Source organism: Dermacentor variabilis, chromosome 2 (genome assembly GCF_050947875.1).
Source record: "Dermacentor variabilis isolate Ectoservices chromosome 2, ASM5094787v1, whole genome shotgun sequence".
Lineage (NCBI taxonomy): Eukaryota > Metazoa > Arthropoda > Arachnida > Ixodida > Ixodidae > Dermacentor > Dermacentor variabilis.
In genome coordinates, this window is record NC_134569.1 from 113,551,481 (window position 1) to 113,573,311 (window position 21,831).

Consider the following 21,831-nt stretch of genomic DNA (forward strand, 5'->3'; position numbering starts at 1 on the left):
TAATGGGGTTTAACCTGGCAAGACCACGATCTCTTTTTGAGGCACGCCGTAGTAGGGAGACTCCGAATTAATTCTGACAACCTGGTATTCTTCAACGTCTACCTAAATATAAGTAGACGAGCGTTTTTAGCATTCTGCCGCTATTGAAATGCGGCCCCCGTGGCCAGGATTCAATCCCGCGCCCTCGAGCACAGCAGTGCTATGCCGTCGCCACTGATAGCGAAATATAGCCCATACTGAGACAGAAATAGCTATTCAAAGACACTGTTAACCGCTCAATCTGCCGGCTACTGTTCCACTTTGGATAGAAAACACTGTGTTGAAACCATATTTGCTATAGGTGTAAAAAGGGCTGGCCAAGTTTTGCCGGAGCCGAACTAAATTTCTTCGTAGTTAGATTAAACTTGTGTTTAGTTTATGGGTATACATTTGGCAAAGTTTGAATGCGTTGACCAGAGGAGGGTAAATTTATTGCTGCTTTTAATCACCGTCTCGCTTTTTATCGCCACCGTATAACCTTTTTTTTGTGATCCAGGGATTAATCTATTCTACCCCCTTTTTCTTCCTTCTTCTTCTTAGTTTTGAGCCATATAAAATCCCCCCAGAAGGCCGCAAGCCATCGACTGGCACTTGCTGCCTCGTATATCCTTGAATATAAAAACGAATTCAAAAGGCGAAATATTTAGTTCGTTTAAAATTACACATGTCGTCCACACGAGAGAAAATAGAAAATTTCGGCGCTGTCTAACTTATTTAAAGCGTATGCAGGATTCAAGTCCAGCATATAAGTTGATCCTGAGAGACGTTTACACCCTTTGTCGCGTACCTGAAACGATAATGGTCATCTGTCTTGATTGAAACTACTTTGTTTACTCCTGAGTCCTTGACACATTGCTGTCAACAATGCTATGTAACGCGGATTACGCGCATGTCCTACGTGGCCTGGAAGTAATGGGCGCGCAGAGTTTAACAAAAGGAAGGCCCGCAAAACGGACGTTAATTATTGTTTGGGGCGTTCTTCCACCGTGGTTAGGGAACAAGATAAGCCCCAAAGTGTACACTCCTAAATATACACCCTTTTGGATCGTACACTCTAAAACAGTTGCACCCTTTGGGGTGTATATTGGTCCCACAACAATAATCGTCATATGTCTTGCCCGCGTTTCCTTTCTTTAACGCTGCGAGCTCGGTACTTCCCAGTCACGAACGGCATGCGCGTTATCAGTGTGACGCAGCATTCTCGACAGGAAAGTAGCGAGCGCCGAGTTTTCAAGAAAGGAAACGCAAGCAAGGCAGATGGCGATTATCGTTGTGGGACAAATATCCACCCCAAAGGGTGCAAACTGTTTTTAGAGTGTATCTCGCCGCACAACAATAATCGTCATCTGTCTTGCTTGCGTTTGCTTTCTTGAAAGCGCTGCGCTCGCTACTTTCCTGTCGAGAATGCTCTGTCACGCTGATAACGCGCATGCCGTTCGCGACTTAGAAGTACCGGGCTCGCAGCGTTAAAGAAAGGAAACGCGGGCAAGACGAATGACCTTCATTGTTGTGGGACTAGATAAGCCCCAAAGGGTATACATTTTTCTAAGAGTGAAAGGAAATGCGGATGAGGCAGATGACGATTAGTGTTGTGTGGCAAGACACGACCCAAAGAGTGTAATTTTGTTTAAGAGTGTACAAACTTTTCTGTTATGTTGCGATCGGACACACCATCTACACCCTTAAGCAAAATTACACCCTATTGCCAGGCAACGATAATCGTCATCTGTCTTGTCCGCATTTCCTTTCTTTAACGCGGGGAGCCCGGTACTTCCCAGTAACGAACGGCATGCGCGTTATCAGCATGACATAAAATTCCCGACAGGAAAGTAGCGGGTGCGGCGTTTTCAAGAAAGGAAACACAAGCAAGGCAGATGACGATTATTGTTGTTTGGCAGATATACACCCCAAAGGGTGTACGTTCGTCTAAGAGTGTATAGAATGTTCACTGTTGGGGCCGAATTCACAATGATTTTTGTTCGCAAGGGCTCTTTGCCGTTTGCTGGCCGGCTTCGCCCATAATATGCCAAACCTTATAAGGATTCACTCTAATACAATTTACACCTATAAAGGTGTTTTATGTGTCCATAACTCGCACCTTGGCTTACATCCCTCGATATGACAGTTTCGTACACAGAAACACCCTTTTTGAGGGTGAAATTCACGACATGACACCCTTGGCACTTTAATTATCGTGACGGATGTATTTATAAAATTACGCTCTTCATACAGGAATGAAAGTGACATTAACAAAATTATAAATAAACTATCTGTCCTCTGTGAGGAACCCATCTATCGCCTGACTGACTATTTACTGAACAAACGAAATCGAGAATTTTATGCAACCCGATGCGCGATCATGAGCTCACCATAAGGGTTGGGGCTGACAGTCCCCAATGTATAATACTGTAACCAGAATAGCACGTATACCAATAGCACATACCAACAGCATGTGAAAGAATAACACTCGCATGACATAAAACAGATGACGTTTACCGCAAGTTGATTCTTACTTTATTTCTCGTTAACACGTTGTAGCCCATTTCCCGAGTTGTATGGCAAGAGCTACCGATCGGTATTTATAGCCGTTCAATCGAGGTCGCGTCTACGAACAGTTAGCGGCGACATTTGAAAAAAGAAAATATTCTGCATGCTTTTGTGTGTTAGTGAGCAAGATATATTTGTTAATTAGGCATCATCGTAAATGCGATATTTGCACAAATTATTTTTGCCGTCAGCCTTATTGCTTTGCCAAAATGTAACACTCTCACACTCTCACACACTTATAAGGTGTAACCTTCGAAATATGCCCTTCGCACACCCTTAAACTTCACCAGAGCTACGCCCCATTAAAAAAAAAAAAAACTGCAAGAAATATGGTGCGCCAGGGATGTTTTGTGAGACGTTATACCCATACCGGTTTAAGGAGTTTTACACTGTTGGCTAAAATTTTCGCTTACGAACGAACCTAGTGTAAGAGGCTTTTGAAAACACGAGCCCAGGAGTTTATAGAAGTGCGTTTGTACCGACGGGAACAACAGGTCTAAAACGGACTCGACTTTCGCATCAAGTTTAGCTTGAGGTAAACGTTCACTACAGGCACTCAGGTATGAGACAAGCTCCAAACTTGACTTCTTTGTAATTACAGCTCAGTTCTTTTGACTAAATATAGAAATTTATGACATATGACGAGGGCCTGAATCCACAAAAAGCTCTTGCGCTAAAATTTTGCTTAAGCTTAAATTATAGCCAGTTCTGATGCGGAACATATTAATTATTAGTGAAGGCGACCGGCGAATGGCAAGAAAAACTTACCAACGAAAGGCTTCGCGAATTCGGGCAAGTGTCTGGTAATGGTTTAGCAGAAAGAGGCTCAGGGAATTTCTCGGCCCAGCAAATATAGACGACGCATTGAAGTTTCTCGCAAGGAATGGAGCATAAGAATTCAGTGAAGGAGTGAAGTAATATTTTTTTCGTTGCGCTGTGGGTGGTAAAAAAGAACAACATAGTAATCAAGCTGAAGTTGTTAAGGTAAAATTTACCGGCGATGCGGTCAACACAGGGGTGGCATTATATATAAGGATCCTTATCCTCTGATTCTTATAACTTTTTTATCACCCGTACAGCTGAGGGGTAAATCGTGGCAATAGCGGGTGTTGTGCTTCTTGCGAGCCAATGACACAAGGTAAAAAGGAATAGGAACCTAAACGAATTGTTAAAAAAATCATCCCGAATTGCGTCAGGCACTAAAGCAACGATGGAGCAACTCGCAAAAAAGAAAAAGAAAAAGAAGAAAGAATCGAAACGCACCTCAAGCCCGGGGAATTTCTGTCCTTGATGCTGATGGTGATGGTGTGATCGCGAAGGTGAAACTTCAGCATCACTTATGTTGGAAAGTAACAACGTTTCGAATATCATTATAAACTGTGTCTTTCGCATGAGTATCATGCTTTCCTGTTCTTCGTACTTACTCCAACAGTTTTACTGTCATGCGATAACTTTAGCGACTTAAAAGAAGGAAAGGCCTATTGTCAACACTGTTGTTAAAGCTGCCCAATCGTTAATTACGGTGCTGATAGGCGTTTACGCGAGTCATCCCATTCGAAGAGCTCATCTTCGATTTGGACTTGATTTGATCAGCTTTGTCTTCTGACCATTCCTTCTAGTCCCAGCGATATTCTCCCAGAGTATATATATGGTGTGCACTTTCCTGTTTTGTGAAATTTTCGCCATTGTACTGTGCCTGTAGTGTTTGTGGCATAATAAGCTATTTGTGAAATCTTGTGCTTTGAGCAATTATCGAAATGTCATTATATAATATGCCGTTTTCTTACATTTGTGATCCTGTGTGATACATTTTCATGTGACTCATGTGAAAAGTAGTAGGAAGGCTCCATCTGCCAGTGTCAACATGTCCTCATTTGTGCACGTCAATAAAAGGAAAAGAACAACGTTATACTGCTTTTGCTTCGGTCCTATAAATTGACCCATTCTTGTTTCTAAGTCCCGAACAATTTCATTGAGAAAGCCGGTTGTGGAGTAGACACCGTGAATCACAGATGTCGAGGTCTAAGTTGGCTAGAATTTTAGTTAATTTACATGAAGTCAATGTTATATTTCTCTCTGTCCCGCCAAATGTTCAGTTCGCAATACTTCAATGGTGGGAGCTTCGTTTGAATCCACATCCTCGCGGCACGTAATTAGAAAGGAAAGTTTTGAAGGGAATCCATTACATCGACACACCAGCGGGAAAACGTATGCTAATACAAGTGCTACAGCCTGCACGAATAAGAAAACTAGCTTTTTCGTATTGCTGAATAGTCGGAGAGCTGACGTTCTAACTTTATGTTTTGCTATGCCACGTCAACAGCTAAACGCAGCATTTCATAGCGCACAAAGAAAAGCTTACATATTCTTTTGTTTTTGTTTTGACGATGTGTTTATGTTTACTTATGCAAAAAAAAAAAAGAACCGAAGTTTTATTCTTAATGCTAAAGTACGGCATGCAGGCTGGGCCAGTTACAGGAGTACCCTCCCGTCCTGGCCCAGCCACACCAGCTCCACACGGAATTGTGCAATTGATTGATTGATTGATTGATTGCTGTGTTGTTAATATCCCCAGTGTAACACCTGGACAATAGGAGAGACGTCGCAGTACAAGAGAAGGAATATGGGGCTCTGGTTTGCTTTTGGAACGCCTGGTGCTATTTCATGTGTAATTAAATCGTACTGCGTGACTATTTTGGTATTCGGCTCCCATTACGCAAGCCACCTCGGCACCAGCGGTGGGGGGGGGGGGGGGCGCAGTACAGAGAAACTAACACTTTAAAGGGTCCCTCACCAGACCCCATAGGAAATTTTGGTTGTACGCTGGAAGTTGTTACGTGTCCTCTAGAAAACGTTCTGCCACAATTTTTTTCAAATCGGCTCATTAATAGCCGAGATAGAAATACGTTGGTGTCACGAACCGGTAATTTCAAGGGGGCAAGCTTAATCGCAAACGTAGGCGCTCTCTCCATTTGCCCCCGTCTAGCCTCCGCAAACGAAATTCCTTCCCTGCGTTCTCCCATACCGGACCTCGAGGACTGCGTGACGCATACGTTCCGAGCCCCGCCTTCATCTTTCTCTTTTTTTCCTCGCTTTCATTGCGGCGCAGCGCACTTCCGCTGGCGGCGTCGCGTGCGAGCTATTGCGATTGTCTCGCTTAGCGCAGCACGCAATTTTTCGCGTTGTGCACGAGGACACCTGACTAGCGGTATAAGTCAGTGATACACGTATACTGAGGCAGACACAAGCGTATCACAGAGCACGATCCCGCGCCGGAACACGGTAGAAAATGACATAGTTTCGGTGTCTGCGCGCGTGACTCCACGACGTGGGAACAAGCGGAAGAAACGGAAGTACATCTCTCTTGCTGGGGTGCGAATTAAAACAAAAACATGCAGACATTCGGTTTGTGTATTTTATTATTTCTATAAGCTTTAATTCGTTCATTCTAACAACATACTACACAAATAACAGACATTGCCTTGAATAATTCTCAAAGTCACGTGTCACCGCGAGCGACGTCACAGCGCGAACACATTTACGTAGGCGCACTAGCACGTGTACGTCATCCTCTTGCTTGGAGCGTGGCGCCCGCGAGGAGAAAAGAAAAAGACGTATGATTTGAAATTTCAGATATTTCCGCGGAACGTAGCCATGTAATTCTTTGTAAACACGATCGTTAGCGCGCACTGTATGCTCTGCGCCTGTCAGCTCAATATGGCAGACCTGGTGAGGGGCCCTTTAGAATGTCAATGTGATGTTATATTTTCTGGCGCAATCATTCCCTCCGTTACCCCGATTTCTCCCTAATTAATGCGTCACAATAAGACGTTAATTTTCTTTAAAGTTCTTGTCCTCGGTCAGTAACGCCGAATCGACCAAACGAAAGGGGGGGGGGGCAGGCAATGTTTCGCAGATCTGAATGGTTGCAATTGATCGGCTAACTCAATGTTGCCTCACATGCACACGAGTTGGCGGCAAGCGCGAAAATGCACGTGTAGTCGTCATTAAAAACAAACAAACAAACAAACAAACAAACAAACAAACAAACAAACTGGAAGCTACGGAAATAAAAAAAAAAGGATACGACAGAATCAATTATTAATAGTCCGCCTGGCATAGAGGGAAACGACAGAAAAAAAAAAATTCTGCTCAAGGTTATTTCTAACCTCTGACGCATCAGAGAAGACATATTGAAAAGACACAGAACGACAATAACATGAAAGAAAGAAGAAAAATATCCTAGCGAGGCTGCCATACCTCTAGAATAAAATTTCGCATTGTTCTGCGAGCATTAACGAGGCTATACGCAGCAGTTATGTCAGGCTGACATAACCTTCATTCGTTTGAACTTTTATTGTGAGCATAAATAAGAGCGATATAGGAGGAAACATTTTTAGAAGTATAGTCGTCATGCACTAATCTGTATTGAGTCTTATAAATTTCATACAATACGATATTTCTTACCTCACGGAGAACCCGTACTGCGTGGCTCGTTTTCTGAGCGAGTAGTGAAGTTGCGCTTTTAATATCCACAATAAATGCCAGTTTTTCTGGGGAAAATTAATGCAATTGAAAATTAATTTGCACCAATTCTCTTTTATGGACCACCATTAAATAAATTTAAAACCAGTATGACGATAGAGCAATTTCATTCATCGTGAGGGTGGCTTTTATTCGAGTGCTTTCTCAGATGCTTATAGTTACGACATAGAAAAAAAAAAAACTCCTCCTTTCCTCTGGGTAAGAAAGGTCGGAAACGTTATCAACAAATCTCTAAATGAAAAACAACAGCAACATGATAAATGAAACTGCTTTGGCGAAGCTATTGCTTCGATTGATTACGCTTGTTCAAACACTCATGAAACCCATAAGTGCTCTCATTTGTTCCGGAGGCTTCTTCGGGGCAAATGTTTGGGTTATGACTGCAGTTGTTTTACAAGACGTGAAAAGAGGGCGACAAAAATAATAAACAAGAACAAGAGACTGGAGTTTGCAGTTTGTAATTGTATTTCTTCCCCAAAAAAAAAAAAGGAATTGCGCCTCCTATTCTGAAAAGGACATGCTATATCCACTAAAGCAGACAACCTCGATCCATATAGTGATAATACTATCGCTTTGTAAATAAGAATTCTGTACACAACTTCCGTAATGCAAATTAATACGTTGGCTTTGTCCTTGTATGGGTTGTGAGTCGCTGCTTTAAAGACTCGTGATATGTGTTTTGTCGCAGTGTTAAAATGCTTCCAACGCGATGCGTCAATTGTTATAGCAGAGTCAGAAGTTTCTGATTTTTGTCAATTAGGGCACAAAACTTTAAAGGTCAAATATACGCTTTTTAAAGTTATGATAACTGCGCTCGTCAAAATCCTTCGTCATTGGAATTGATGTGAAATCAATCCACACAATCAAGGAACAGAAGAAAAATCTGAGATGTTTCAAGCTTCTCATATAAAATTTAGCTAGCTACAAGCGGGCGCACCTAACACACCCGTTCTCTTGGCTTCTCGGCCACGCACGTTTAAGAGTGCCAAGTCAAGTGCTTAGCACCTTTTCACAGCGCACACACGCGCCTCCTGATAGGATCTGAGTGAGTTGTCAGCGGCGACACTTACCAAGTCGACGTCATCGCGCACTTCGGGGCAGCACGTTTCAGCTTCTTTCTTACTTTTCTCTCTTTTTTTGCATTCAGCTCCCCTCTATTCCTCCTCTACGTTTTATCAGCCGCGATCGCACTCTCGGGACGACGAAACCGCTACAGTGTAAACGAGATAACTAGCCCGGCCAGCTAAGTCGTCGAGCGTATTTAAAGGATAAAGAAAAAAAGAAAGATCCCTCTTGGTACGAGACACTTCGGTACTTGTCGGGCAGTCGCCGACAGACAACGTCCCCTCAAAGCCACGCGTCGTCTGCTCCGCGTCGTCTGCCTCTTCTTGGCGTGCGGCCATCTAAAGCGCCCGGGACCGCTTATAATTTAACACAAGACACGTGTACGAAACGATGCTGTCCAGCTCCTCCAAGTCCCCGCTCGCGTTTGAAGGCGGGTTACCACTGCTCGCATTTCTCCTCCTGATATCTTACACGGTGCATCGATGCGGAGCTCAGCAGCCACAGACTCAGCAGGTCACCACAGACTACGGCATCGTCACTGGAAGTCTGATGCAGGCTCCCGCGCCGGGCTTGGTGACTCAAGTGCCAGTGTACGCTTTCCAGGGGATACGCTACGCCAAGCCGCCCGTCGGTCGCCGCAGGTTTGAGGTATGTGTTCTGCTGACCCGACTGCCCTCATGGCTTGCAGCAGCCGTAGCCACAAAGCGCACACACGTGGTATGCAGCATGAAGCGATGTTCAAGCGTAGGGTCAGACATGCAGGGGCGCGGAAATCTTTCGCTTGATGCGACAGAGTTTGTTTTCCAGTGCACTTCTGAAGTTTCAGGATGCAATCACTGAACGGCCCTCTCAGATGATATAAGCTTTGTACCACCTCGAAAAGATAAACTGCATTGATGGAATTTAACCGAGATAAAGAAATAATACCCAGTTGAGTCTCGGACTATCGCCTCAAGAGCACTTCAGTATAGCCACACAAAGCCCCTGTCATTGCGACCTGCGATGACTAGGACGTTCGCTGGAAAATTTTATGTCACTTAATCGACACTATGGAGCATCGCGGGGGGCAAAGAAGTCCTCCACTTTCTCTTCTTTCCAAAAGAAGCCCGTTAAAATGAACCGGGAGTATATTCACCCTAACGTCCGTAGTTGACCGGTCGTTGCTCCGAACATACCCCCACTAGTTTTTGCTACGACTAGAAAAATCAAACGTGGTGTACTAAGGGAATGCTAACTTCTAGATACGGAATGCTCTCAATAATTGCAATCTTTTCTTTTAGCAAGCTCTGCCTTTTATTTGAAGTCCTCCCTTGTTCACGGCGCGGGAAGTGTACGTTATATGTCATGCTGGTCGAGTTTGTACAGTCTGTTCTTTGTCTCAAAGTCGACGAGATAACGTGACAAACACTCGTATAAGCTTCGAAGGTGATATTATTACCGACCCGATGATAGTGGTTCTGGTGCAGCGTATTCCTTTTTGAGATTAGAATCAGTTGCTGCCGAAAGTTGCTCCTCGCAACCGTATTCACTTACCTGCCTAAAGTCTAAGGAAATACGGCGAAAAATATGCACCTTCCATAAAAGAATACTAGAAACTAGAAGTACGTGCAGACCCTCGAAATTCTGTTATAGTTAAGAAAATTTGTTTACCACATTAAGAGAAATCTGGTGCAGTCGGCCCTGGTATATCATCTGAAACTCATCAGTTGGTCCCAAAGCGTTGCATCAGATTAGTATGTAAATGTGCGTTCCTAAACCTCTGTGCATCTCGGGAACACAAAAAGCTAAAATTACGTTACTTTGATTGGTAACGCATAGGGCGGTAGCTATTTTCATTGCTTTACCACGCACGAAAAACCGTACTCCCATCCTCCCCCCTCCCCTCCGATCTAATATATACAGGAAAGAAAAGGCAGCTTAGTGGTGGCCACCATCGGCAATACGTGCAACAGTTGATGAGATGGGATGATAGTCAGGCATATCTGTTAACCTGTCTCCTGATGTGGTGATGTATGTTTGAATCTTGGTGCATGTAAAGGTGAATCTCTCTCACTGTCTCAATAGACAAATAAGCGCGAAGAACGCGGAGCCTTTGGCGCTGACAACGCTGCGTCCAGTCTACGCACCAGTAAACGTAGGCTTTTGACGTGAGGTCGCGACAACTAAGCAACGTAATTATACTGCCTAGAGAGAAAGAGAGAGAAAGAGAAGAAAGAAACGTGAAAGGCATGCAGGATTAACCAGAACAAGAAACCCGGTTTGCTACTCTACGTCGGGACCACGTGGACTTAACATACAAGAAAGTAGGTAGAGATCCGGCTGTGGTCGTGCGTATTTCAGATTTGCCAAAACTGAAGTTTGTTCTGTACATCACGGCTTTACTTTCTCGATACACGTCATTCTTTATGTGTGTATTCTGCCAAATATTCTCGTTCGACATTTTTCTCGCGTATAGGCTGCACATTTTAGCTTTTCTATCAGTTCCACTGCTGCTGTATCACCCAGCCTCTTTCGAAATGTTCTAGAGTCGACGACGCGTTGCGTGAAGTGGCACTGCCAGACAGAGCCAGCTGCTATATATCGTTGAGGTAGGGTTCGAATGGTAAAAGGGGGGCCCTGGACGACTGCCAGGGCCAGCAGCTGTCCACGTGCTGCGCTGTCAAAGATATGACCGTCCAAATCCGTCTCAGATAGGCCAATCTCGAAGAGAGAAAGAGAGGCGCGAGTTCACATAGATGATAGCGACGCTTCCTAATTTTGCCGACGTAGCCTCTCAGCACTTGTCACCACCCTCTCGTGCATCTATGCAATCGATCAGCGATATCGTTGCGTCGTGATGTGGGCTGGTGGTATAGCGGGTGAAGATTAAGAACGCCACTGAAGCGTTTTCTTGAGCGTACGTGCAACAGGGCAAGGTGAAGGGGTGAAGCGAAAGGGTGAAGCGAAAAAGAAAAAAAAAATTAGGAGATATTTTAGCTCAGAGTGCCTAAGTGATAGCGTAAGCTCTCCGACGTGCCTCGACATTATCCTCTAAATGACGCTTCCTGGTTTTGGCGTCCTCCCGACAACGGAACTTCGGTTATCCATTTTCGGATAAATCCGAAAAGTTCCGAAAGAACACTCGCCGATAAATATTTTGCGAATTTGGATTTATCAGAAGAAGTCCAATTTTCAGGGCACGTGGCCTTTAAAATTGTCTTGGCCTTTTGTCTCTCGTAATTGCCGATGCATTTCGCCGCGAACCCCGCGATGCGTGACAACTCCAGAAAAAGCCACACGCCAAAAGCGCAACAAGCTCGGGCTGCAGATACACAAACGCAATCAAAACCAGTTTCCTTGATAATGAAATGTTAGTTTAGCCCACGTACATGGAGAAGAAGAAAGAATAGACAGACAGAGCGGTACTCGCCGCGCTACGCTCTTGCTTCTTTGTCATGAACACAGATGAATGCTAGGTCCATCTCATTTGTAACGGGGTTGTGGCTTGCGCCGCCAAGTTCAATTTTTATGTTAATCCACCAAACTGTGTAGCTATCTAAACAAAACATTTGCTCCTAAATGAGGCGATAGAGTAGAAGCGAAGTAGATCTTGCTGTGCTCTCAGCCTATGGCAAATTCGGTTTTTACGCTTCTTCGATCGTTGTATGTATCATTCCTGCTTTTACACCACCGATCTTCCGATTGGTTTTTTACTGGTTTTTAATGCATGATTTCGAGAAGGCCGTCATCTGGCGGATGCCATCCATAGACTTTTTGCAGTGTCACGTATATGATGCGAAGGAAATTGTTGAACTAATGGTGTGCTGGTACGTGTGTGCCCACGACTGGCCTCTCCTTTAGTGTTGCGCACTGCATCTCCTGGCCTTCCCAGCATCTAGTGAGAACGTCGAAAGGGCGTTCTCTATGGTCCGTGTCGTAAACAAGAAGGGGAGTGCCAGGTTGCGGGTGCAAACACCGAAAAGTATGCTTGTATATACTACAAGTTGTAACCAGAGACAATAATCTTCCTACCAGTTGCTCAAGAAGGCGTCTTTTTTTAGTATTGACAGTGTTCTTTTGTATTAAAGAACAGTTACCAAATTTTACAAAGAAATGAATAAAAGCCCAAATTTTCAGTTTTGGGTCGTCTAACCACATGGTATATGGAAACGCACAGAAAAACTACGAATTTCCTTAAAAAAAATAAGCACCCTCCGTATTAGGCCGAAAATAAACTAGGAAAACGTAGAGCCTTAACAGGAGGCCCCAACTCCACCGCCTGTGCTTGAAAGTAATCGGCCTCTCCCTGTTGTACTAATCATATTTAACTGCTGAGCATAAGAAAGCTTCAGACAGACCAAAGCTGCTCCGAAGGAAGCTGTTGCGATGAACCCTCGATATGATGACTGATGAGAGCGCCCACGACTGTGATTAAAAAAGTTCCGTGTACATTGATGTAACCTGTAATTTATGTCGGAGCCCTGCCGCCTGCTTCGTTTGACGACTGCTGTCGCGAGCTGTTACTCACATGGCTTATACTCCTGACAAACCACCAATTTTTAGCTTGTTCGAGTCAATGCAGATCAGTATCAATGCAAACAGAAAGTGACGGCTCGGCTAATTCCAGTGCGTCTGATTTTGATATTCATATGCGCAATCGCGCTTTCTGTTCAAATCGCGCTCGAAAATTTAGACGCAGGTTAACTCCCTACTATCTGCGTGACAAGTGTGCAGCTGGACGTTGCTGTCATCATTGGTAATAAGGTATGCGACCAGGCTAGTTGTTGTTGCTCAGTGACGTTTGACAGCACGAACTTGGACTAAGGATTGCGAAAGAGGCGACAATTAAACGCGTGTCTCCATTTGTCGCCTCTTTCGCTGTCCTTCGTCCAAGGTCGCGCTGTCAAATGTCATAGATCATTGGCAAGAGGGCGTACGGTACGTTTACCGTAAGTTAATTCACAAGGGATTAGATCCTCGTGGCACGTGCATCTTACCCGTTGGTGCACTATGTTGAGCGCCGGCCTTAAATCTAAGAACAAGTGGCTGAATCAAAGTTAAGTACAACCGTGAAAGCGAGCTTCCCCACCTAGGTTCCGTTATTGAGGAGAAGCCGGCTTCAACAAACGCTTTAGCGTTCAGCAAGCTTTCGCAGACTGGTGAAGGCAGACTACGGCCTAAGTCTGTTGATTTTTTACTTCCATTGAACTTGAGACGAGCTTCCTTGTTTTTGCCACGCCTCTTGTTGGTCCAAGAAAATGCTCGATCGCAGTGTTCCACTGTTGCTCCACGGCGCAAGAGCGCTGTTTGCAGTCTGAGTGGCCCTGCGCTGTCGAACACGAACAACAACTTCACTTGCTTGACCGTGATGCTGCTGGAGAGTGCAGCAGCTGAAATTAAATGGAGTAGCCGGAAGCATGCTTTTTGTGACATCTGCAGTGGCACGCCAGTTAACCTTACCTACCCGCAGAATCCAAGGATAAGGGGCGAAGGCGAGTGCTTCTCTATGGCTCGGAATCGTCCCATATTTTGTACAATCTGTCCTGATTCACAAAGCGCGAATTGTTTTTCTTAAAAGTAACAAACGTTTGCTCACTAATACAAGGCTCAGTAACAAGATCGTTGTAGTTACACTCGCACGATTCTCAACCCACATATAACTATGTACATAGGTGCGGTGGATTCGAGAGCTGCGCTAGTTGGCCGGGAAACGTGATGTCCCAATATCGCATGTCTTCCACGCCATTAGATCGCGCTAAGGATGGGCTTCTCTGTTCTGTTTCGCACTAATATTGTACGGCAGTAATAGTTTCAGGTGGCGTCATCCAATCAGGAACGCTATCACGATAACGCATGGGTCACTGCACCGCATGCGACTCCGCGTAAGGGAGTCGTCTGCTGTCCCAGCACGACTTGGATTCCCGTCCAGCGCCATATAATTGTGAAGCGCAGTGAATGCGGGCTTTGGTATGCGCACTGGTTCAGCATATGACCCTCCGCATCCTCTCCAAGTACGGATCGCGCCGGCACTTCACTGTTCCGAAGGGCTCCCCACTGCTTTTGTAGGCTGCGCATGGCGCTGCGTCTGCGATACGTGCACACGAGCCGAGGCCGATGTTTGCGTAATAGAGCTCCCGCCACGCAGATCAGGGCTCTTTGGAGATTGTGCAGGGCCGGACGGCACTTTCACTTTGTTCCCGTGCGTGCGAACGTGGCCGCACTGAGATTGGCCGTATCTTTATCTCTTCTTCTTTTTTTTGTGGTCGCACTGATATTGGGCCTATCTTTACGTCTTCTTGCTTTTTCATTTAATTCTCTCCTCACCTTTTTCTTCTCACCTGTTCTCTCTCGCTCAGCCTCCGTTCCTTCGACTCTTATCGCCCATGTGGGCCGCGCAATGCTGGCCTGGCTTCGCTAGTCCATGTCGCGTGCCAGAATGGCGCGTGTGGGGTCGTTGCTTATACGGCAGGTACACGCGCACCTTATCTCTTGCTCCCCTGGAAGGGGTTGACCGCTGACATGCTCACATGCCTTAGTGACGAGCGTTCCCAGACGGAGGTTTAAGAAAGGCTCGCCCAAGATTTAACCTTGTTGCAGTTCAGGCCTCACCGTCTTTTCCTTGCTGGTGTTAATGAAGAGAGAAAAATCTAATCATTTAATGTTCGTGAAAATTATTGCGGTTATTTCCAACATCAGGAACATACAAGCATTCGTTCAGATCCCGGAATCGCCAAACTCATGATTATGTTTTCTTCGAGAACGAATACTTCGGTTCTGGTATTTGATATTTTTTATTTATTTATTTACAAATACTGCAGGCCCTATTCGGGCCCAAGCAGGAGTGGTTACATTAATAGTAACAAAACAAGGCTGGAAATTAAAAAAAAATAGAATACAGTATTTAGAAATATACAGTATAATATACAAAATATACAAAAATATACAGTATAATAGAATTACAAGAGAGGTTATAGAGTGCGACTTCTTCCTTGGTCGTGTCTGGGAATGAGAGCTTGCTCGCTCGCTCGCTCGCTCGCTCGCTCACTCACTCACTCACTCACTCACTCACTCACTCACTCACTCACTCACTCACTCACTCACTCACTCACTCACTCACTCACTCACTCACTCACTCACTCACTCACTCACTCACTCACTCACCAACTCACTCACTCACTCACTCACTCACTCACTCACTCACTCACTCACTCACTCACTCACTCACTCACTCACTCACTCACTCACTCACTCACTCACTCACTCACTCACTCACTCGCTCACTCACTCACTCAATCAACAGCTAGATTGTGCCACCGACTCCTCGATACGCCTTGCTTGTTCGCTTGTTTGAGAAAATCGCTCATGTCGAATGCAGGAAATCGCCCAGGGAAAACGTGCAGAACAATACGAACGCCAAGGTGCGCAGTGCACCGTACGCTAACGGCACTACGTCTCCTTCAACGCCGTTGTATTGTACGCGAGTTGAACCCAACCGAAAACCATGGGCGCTTCTTAACGTCCATGAACTACTATCTGTTCGGATGCGCAAAGTGGCCGTGGCGTATAGACTACACAATGCTGGTTTTCAATTCGCCAAATAGTCGGCTCGAATCTCTGGTTTGCCTGCTCGGTTACCTCCTTTTACAGCGAAGCTGTTATGGTGACTGTCAGTTTTCATTATATTATCTAAAACATAAGTTACTCACAATGCCTATATTTTGAGAAAATGTAGGAGTTATTAAGCGCAATAAGCAGGCAACTCTTGAAATGTCTGGGTCAATTAGGGGTTTAATGGAAATTGTTAAACCAGCGCTCTTGGCCCATATAGAAGCGTTATATGAAAGGCCGGCATGTTTCTTTCCCTTCTGTGAGAGGACCACAAAAGGCAAATAATTGATATTTTGAGGAAAAATGGCCCATATCATGAGAAATTAGCGCCGAAATGTGGAAGTGCGTGTTGTAATTATATGCTTTAAAATACTTATGAATACTCGTCTTCTCCCATTTTTTATGCTTTACGCACGGCTTGTAGCTGCTGTTCCCCGGTATCCTTGGTGAACTGTGCAAAGCACGGTGTTTATATTTCATTTAGGTAGGAAGCATGTTGTGCGCGAGGAACGATAAACTTTTCATCCATGTAGCTTAATTTCAGCCTTAGTAGAAAGTTACTTATCCAAAAATTCCAGAGTTTCATACTGGTGCAATTCGATCTATTTACAGTAGTACTAAAACAAATGCATAAGACACCAGCTTCAAATTCGGTGAAATTAATCAACATTTTAAGTGCAGTGTGCGACGGAACTTTCGTTTTTATAGTATAAGTGTAAGCGTTACTAAGAATGACTGAACTCTCGTTTTTTTTTTCCTTTCCTTACTTTTGCGTGCCATGCAAAGTTTGCAGTTCGTTTCTCTGGCTTCCACGTTAAATTATAGAAGTAAACTTGTTTAAGCTTTGTGAAAATAAGGGGGCAGGTTAGGGCTAATGCGTACACAAATTGGTTAATTGCACAATGTGTGTTAATTGCAGCACTTGCAATAAATGGCATAATCAAGCGTTCCAGTACATTTATAATTGACCCTTACGAGCGGCGCAAGATTTCTCAAGCCGTCATTGCATAAGTACAAATGTCAGAAAGATCAAAGTTAGCAACAACAGGCGGACGGGCTACTATGGAAAGTTAATTAATTAATTAATATATGGGGTTTTACGTGCCAAAACCACTTTCTGATTATGAGGCACGCCGTAGTGGAGGACTCCGGAAATTTTGACCACCTGGGGTTCTTTAACGTGCTCCTAAATCTAAGCACACGGGTGTTTTCGCATTTCGCCCCCATCGAAATGCGGCCGCCGTGGCCGGGATTCGATCCCGCGACCTCGTGCTCAGCAGCCCAAAACTATGGAAAGTGTATGTGCCAAGATAGATGCGCGTGCATCAAATACAGCTTTTCCAAGACATTTCACAAAAATGTGTTTCCAAATGTCAAGCTGCCGTTATTAGCCATACGTTTCTCAAGGCCCGGAAATAACACTGCGGAAATAACACATGGCCAACGATTTCGCAAAGCAATGGCGTATGCATATATGCTGGAAGGTTGCAAACGGACCACTCATATAGGGGCAATGTTTTAAAGTGAGGGATGTTATTACAGACAACTGAAATACTTACTGCAACTGCTCGAAAGAAACAGCTTCGCTGGAAAGTGTGTTTTTATTTCAATAAAACTTGGTGCTGGGCTAGTTGGTGATGCATTCTTTAAAACTGATGTTAGCGCTAAAAAGGACGGACACACGATGAAAAGACGACGAGGAAACGCTAGCGTTTCCTCGTCGTCGTGTCGTCTTTTCATCGTGTGTCCGTCCTTTTTAGCGCTAACATCAGTTTTAAAGAGTGTGTTTTTATTCTGCAGGGTCACACAGATCTGCAGCCTTTCTTCACGTTACGTCGCTGGTACTTGAGTGAAAGCGAGATTAAAGATTTAATTATGCGGTTTTACGTGTCACAACTACGACCTGATTATGGGGCACGCCGTAGTAGAATACGCCCGAATAATTTGGACCACCTGGGGTTTCTTTAACGTGCACCTAAATGTAAGTACACGGGGCGTTTTCGCATTTCGCCCCCATCGACATGTGACCGCTGTGGCCGAGATTCGATCCCGCGACCTCGTGTTAAGCAGCCCAACACCACAGCCAAAGCAACCACGCCGGGTTGAAAGCGAGCTGAATGAGCGAACGATGTAATGCACGTGAACAAGCATGCGCGATATGTCCACTTGCTGGACAATAACTGCTGTCTGCAGCAAAAGTAGGCAAAGTTATATGAATGAAACTAATGTCCGCGCAGTGTACAAACCCCAAACAACCCTCATTTCACTCCCCTCTGCAGCGGGTAGACCCAGAGAAAAAGAGGAGAGAGTGACAAGACATGTTCGAGGACCCAATACCTTGGCAGGCTTCGTAATAGGGGAGGGGCGGACAGCTCACATTCAGCTTTATTCTTCGTTTACTGCCCATTTTACGTGGCACGCGTCTTGCTGTCATCTTCTTAATTCAACTCTTAGAACGCCGCCACGTGGAGCAGATGACTGTGCTTGCAATTTCACCGAGAGAAAGGCTTTTTTTTTCCCTGCACATTTGTGTACGCGCTGTGTTGTGGTCATTCGTGTATACCTGTACGCAGCACGTGCTATCCGTTGCAGCTAGCCCGACTGCCGCAGTTGCCTAACCCGTCCTTTGTTATCAGTTACACTCTAACTGCGCGAACAGCGCTCGTAAAGCAAGCGGCTCTGCTTCCTTTATGACAACGCAAGGTCCCTTGAAAGGCACGCGCGGTATTCCTCCGAAAGCCGCGTCAAAGGTGCTCCGACGAACTGTGGCAATTAAGAAGCGTGAGAGTGACCCGTGCGATTTCCGCTGGGTTACATTGCGCACTTTTATTAGCACAAATGGACGCTGCTATTAAGGAACGCCGCAGACAGCTTTCCCGTTCGGACTGCCTTTTTCTTTTTGTCACGTAGAAGCTCTTCCGTTTTCTTTGGCGTTGTTGCGCGTAGTCTGTTATCATTTTTTACTTTTCGTACTTCTCAATGTTTGAGACTTGCCCATCAAAGTTTCCGTAAAGCTAACTATACTCGCTCACAAGTGTGTACACTTAACTGCTCGCATCGATAACCAACGGAAGCCGAAGCGTCCTTAAACTTATAAAAACCCCGCCTATTGTGGTTAGCGGCAAGATTCGTTATTTCGAATGAATTTGACAGCCGGAAAGACGGCATATCACCAAGCTATCGATTTGACGAAGCTACGACAAGCGTATACTAACCAGCCTTTTATAATACAATGTTTTGTGAGTGAGATTCCCGTATTTGGAATCTAAAGGTTGTTAAACTTATATTAAACGACAGCTTTCTGTCGGCATCCTGCCTTTTTGTTTTGACATAAACACCCAATTCAGTTTTCCCGTATCCCATCTTCTGCAGCCATAGAAGATTTCAGTCAAATTATTTAAACGCAACCGATACGGTGAAACAAGAAATGAAATTGACTTCATACTTTCTGCTGATCCCAGCATAGTGCAGGGTGTAGAAGTGATAGGTAGGGTAAAGTGCAGTGATGATAGGTTAGCGAGGGCTAGAATTCACCTCAATCTGAAGACAAGAAGAAAAAATTGGTCATGAAGAAACAGGTCAACCTAGAGGCAGTAACGGTAAAAGCAGACAAATTCAGGCTGGTACTTGCAAACAAATATGCTACCTTTGAACAGAGAGATGAAGATGACATAGAGATAATCAAACCGTAACTGGGCTGGCTTCAAAGGCAGCAACTGAAGTGGGAGGTAAGGCACCGATGCAACCAGTAGGCAAGCTCTCCCAAGTAAAAAATGGACCTAATAAAGAAGCGACGAAGAATGAAAGTGTACAACTCAAGAGATAAGATAGAATTCGCGGAACTGTCAAAACTGATCAGCAAGGCGAAAATAAGTCATATTCAAAACTATAACCCGAGAAAGACTGAAGAAGCCGTAAAAAATGAACCAAGTCGGAAATAAGTGAGAAAGAAACTTGGCATAGGACAAACCAAGATGTATGCACTGAAAGATAAGCAGGGTAATATCATCAGCAATCTCGAAGATGTAAAAGAAGCTGGAGGGTTCTATACTGACCTGTACAGTACCCAATGGAGTCAGGATACCTCCATTAGAAACAGTAATGAACAGGATGCATAAACTCCTCCTATAACTAGCGATGAGGTCAGAAGGGCCTTCCAAGACATGAAACGAGGAAGAGCATCAGGAGAAGATGAAATAACAGTTGATTTATTCAAAAATGGAGGAAACATAATGCTTGGAAAAGTGGCGGCTCTTTATATGAAGTGTCTATCGACTGCAAGGGTACCAGAAAACTTGAAGAATGCAAACATTATACGAATCCACAAAAAAGGAGACGTTAAAGAATTGAAATATTATAGGCCCATTAACTTACTCCCAGTATTATATAAAATATTTACCAAAATAACCTCCAATTGAATAAGGGCAACACTGGAGTTTAGTCAACCAAGAGAACAGGCTGAATTCAGGAAGGGATACTCTACAATAGCTCACATCCATGTCATCAATGAGGTTATCGAGAAATCCGCAGAATACAATAAGCCTCTCTATATGGCTTTCATAGATTACGAAAAGGCATTATATTCAGTAGAGATACCAGCAGACATAGAGGCATTACGTAATCAAGGAGTACAGAACGCTTACGTAAATGCCTTGGAATATATCTACAGAGGTTCCACAGCTACCTTAATTCTCCACAAGGAAAGCAAGAAGATACCTATAAAGAAAGGGGTCAGACAGGGAGACACAATCTCTCCAATGCTATTCACGGCGTGCTTGCAAGAAGTATTCAAGCTATTAAACTGGGAAGGCTTAGGAGTAAGGATTGAAGGTGAATATCTCGGCTACCTTCGGTTTGCCGATGACATTCTATTCAGCAAGAATGCAGACGAGTTACAACAAACGATTGAGTACCTTAACAGATAGAGTGCAAGAGTGGGGTTGAAGATTAATAAGCAGAAGATAAAGATAATGATGAATAGCCGGGCAAGGGAGCAGGATTTCAAGATCGCCAGTCAGCCTCTCGAGTCTGTGAAGGAGCACGTTAGCCTAGGTTAAATAGTCACAGGGAACCCTGATCATGAGAAGGAAATGCATAGAAGAATAAAAATGGGTTGGATCGCATGCGGCAGGCATTGTCAGCTCCTGACTGGAAGCTTACCATTATCATTGAAAATGAAGGTGTACAATCAGTGCATTTTACCAGCGCTGACATATGGGGCAGGGACTTGGAGACTGACAAAGAAGCTTGAGAACAAGTTAAGGACCGTGCAAAGAGCGATGGAACGAATATTTATGGGCTTAACGTTAAGAGACAGAAATAGATTGGTTTGGATCATAGAGCAAACGGGTATAGACGATATTCTGATTGACATCGACAAAAAAACAAAATGAAGCTGGGAATGTCATGTGACGCGCTGTTAGATAACCGTTGGACCATTAGGGTTACAGAATAGGTACCAAGAGAAGGGGAAGCACAGTCGAGGACGTCAGAAGACTAGGTGGAGCGATGAAATTAGGAAATTCGCGGGCGCTAATTGGAATCGGTTGGCGCAGGACAGGGGTAATTGGAGATGACAGGGCCTTCGTCCTTGCAGTTTACATAAAACAGGCTGATGATGATAATGATGATGATGATGTGGTGTTCAAAGCTAGTGCATTGACACTTTCTACTTCGAACTTTGCATAACGAGCCGTGGGATTAAATCAATTTTGGTGAGGTTATAGCTGGACCGTCAGTAGGTAAAAAGAATAAGGTTCTCGCAGTTCGCGTTGGTGCTTTTTCAAGTCAGCAGGCACCACGTAGTCAAGATTTGTTGTGGCGCGCAAGAGCCATCACGTCCTGCGTCATTCTTGTGCAATCAAAAAATGAGCAGTAGTTTTCCGTGTTCGCATTCGAAACTGGTTATTAAATTTAGTTCTGGGTTCTTGCGTGCCAAAACCACGATCAGATTATGAGGCACGCCGTATAGGGGGAACTCAGGGTTAATTTCGACTACGCGGGGTTCTTTAACGCGCACCCAAAGCCCAGTACACGGGTGTTATTGCA

The 21,831-nt window shown here is 44.5% G+C and overlaps 1 protein-coding gene across 1 annotated transcript in view; it reads left to right on the forward strand.

Annotated features, from left to right (window-relative positions):
• The first annotated feature begins 8,436 nt into the window (after positions 1-8,436).
• Positions 8,437-21,831, forward strand: part of LOC142572581 (venom carboxylesterase-6-like) — a 36,567-nt gene continuing 23,172 nt past the window's right edge. The window contains exon 1 of the mRNA XM_075681798.1: positions 8,437-8,844. Coding sequence (XP_075537913.1) covers positions 8,587-8,844 — 258 coding nt within the window. The 5' untranslated portion in view covers positions 8,437-8,586. The remainder of the gene's footprint in view (positions 8,845-21,831) is intronic.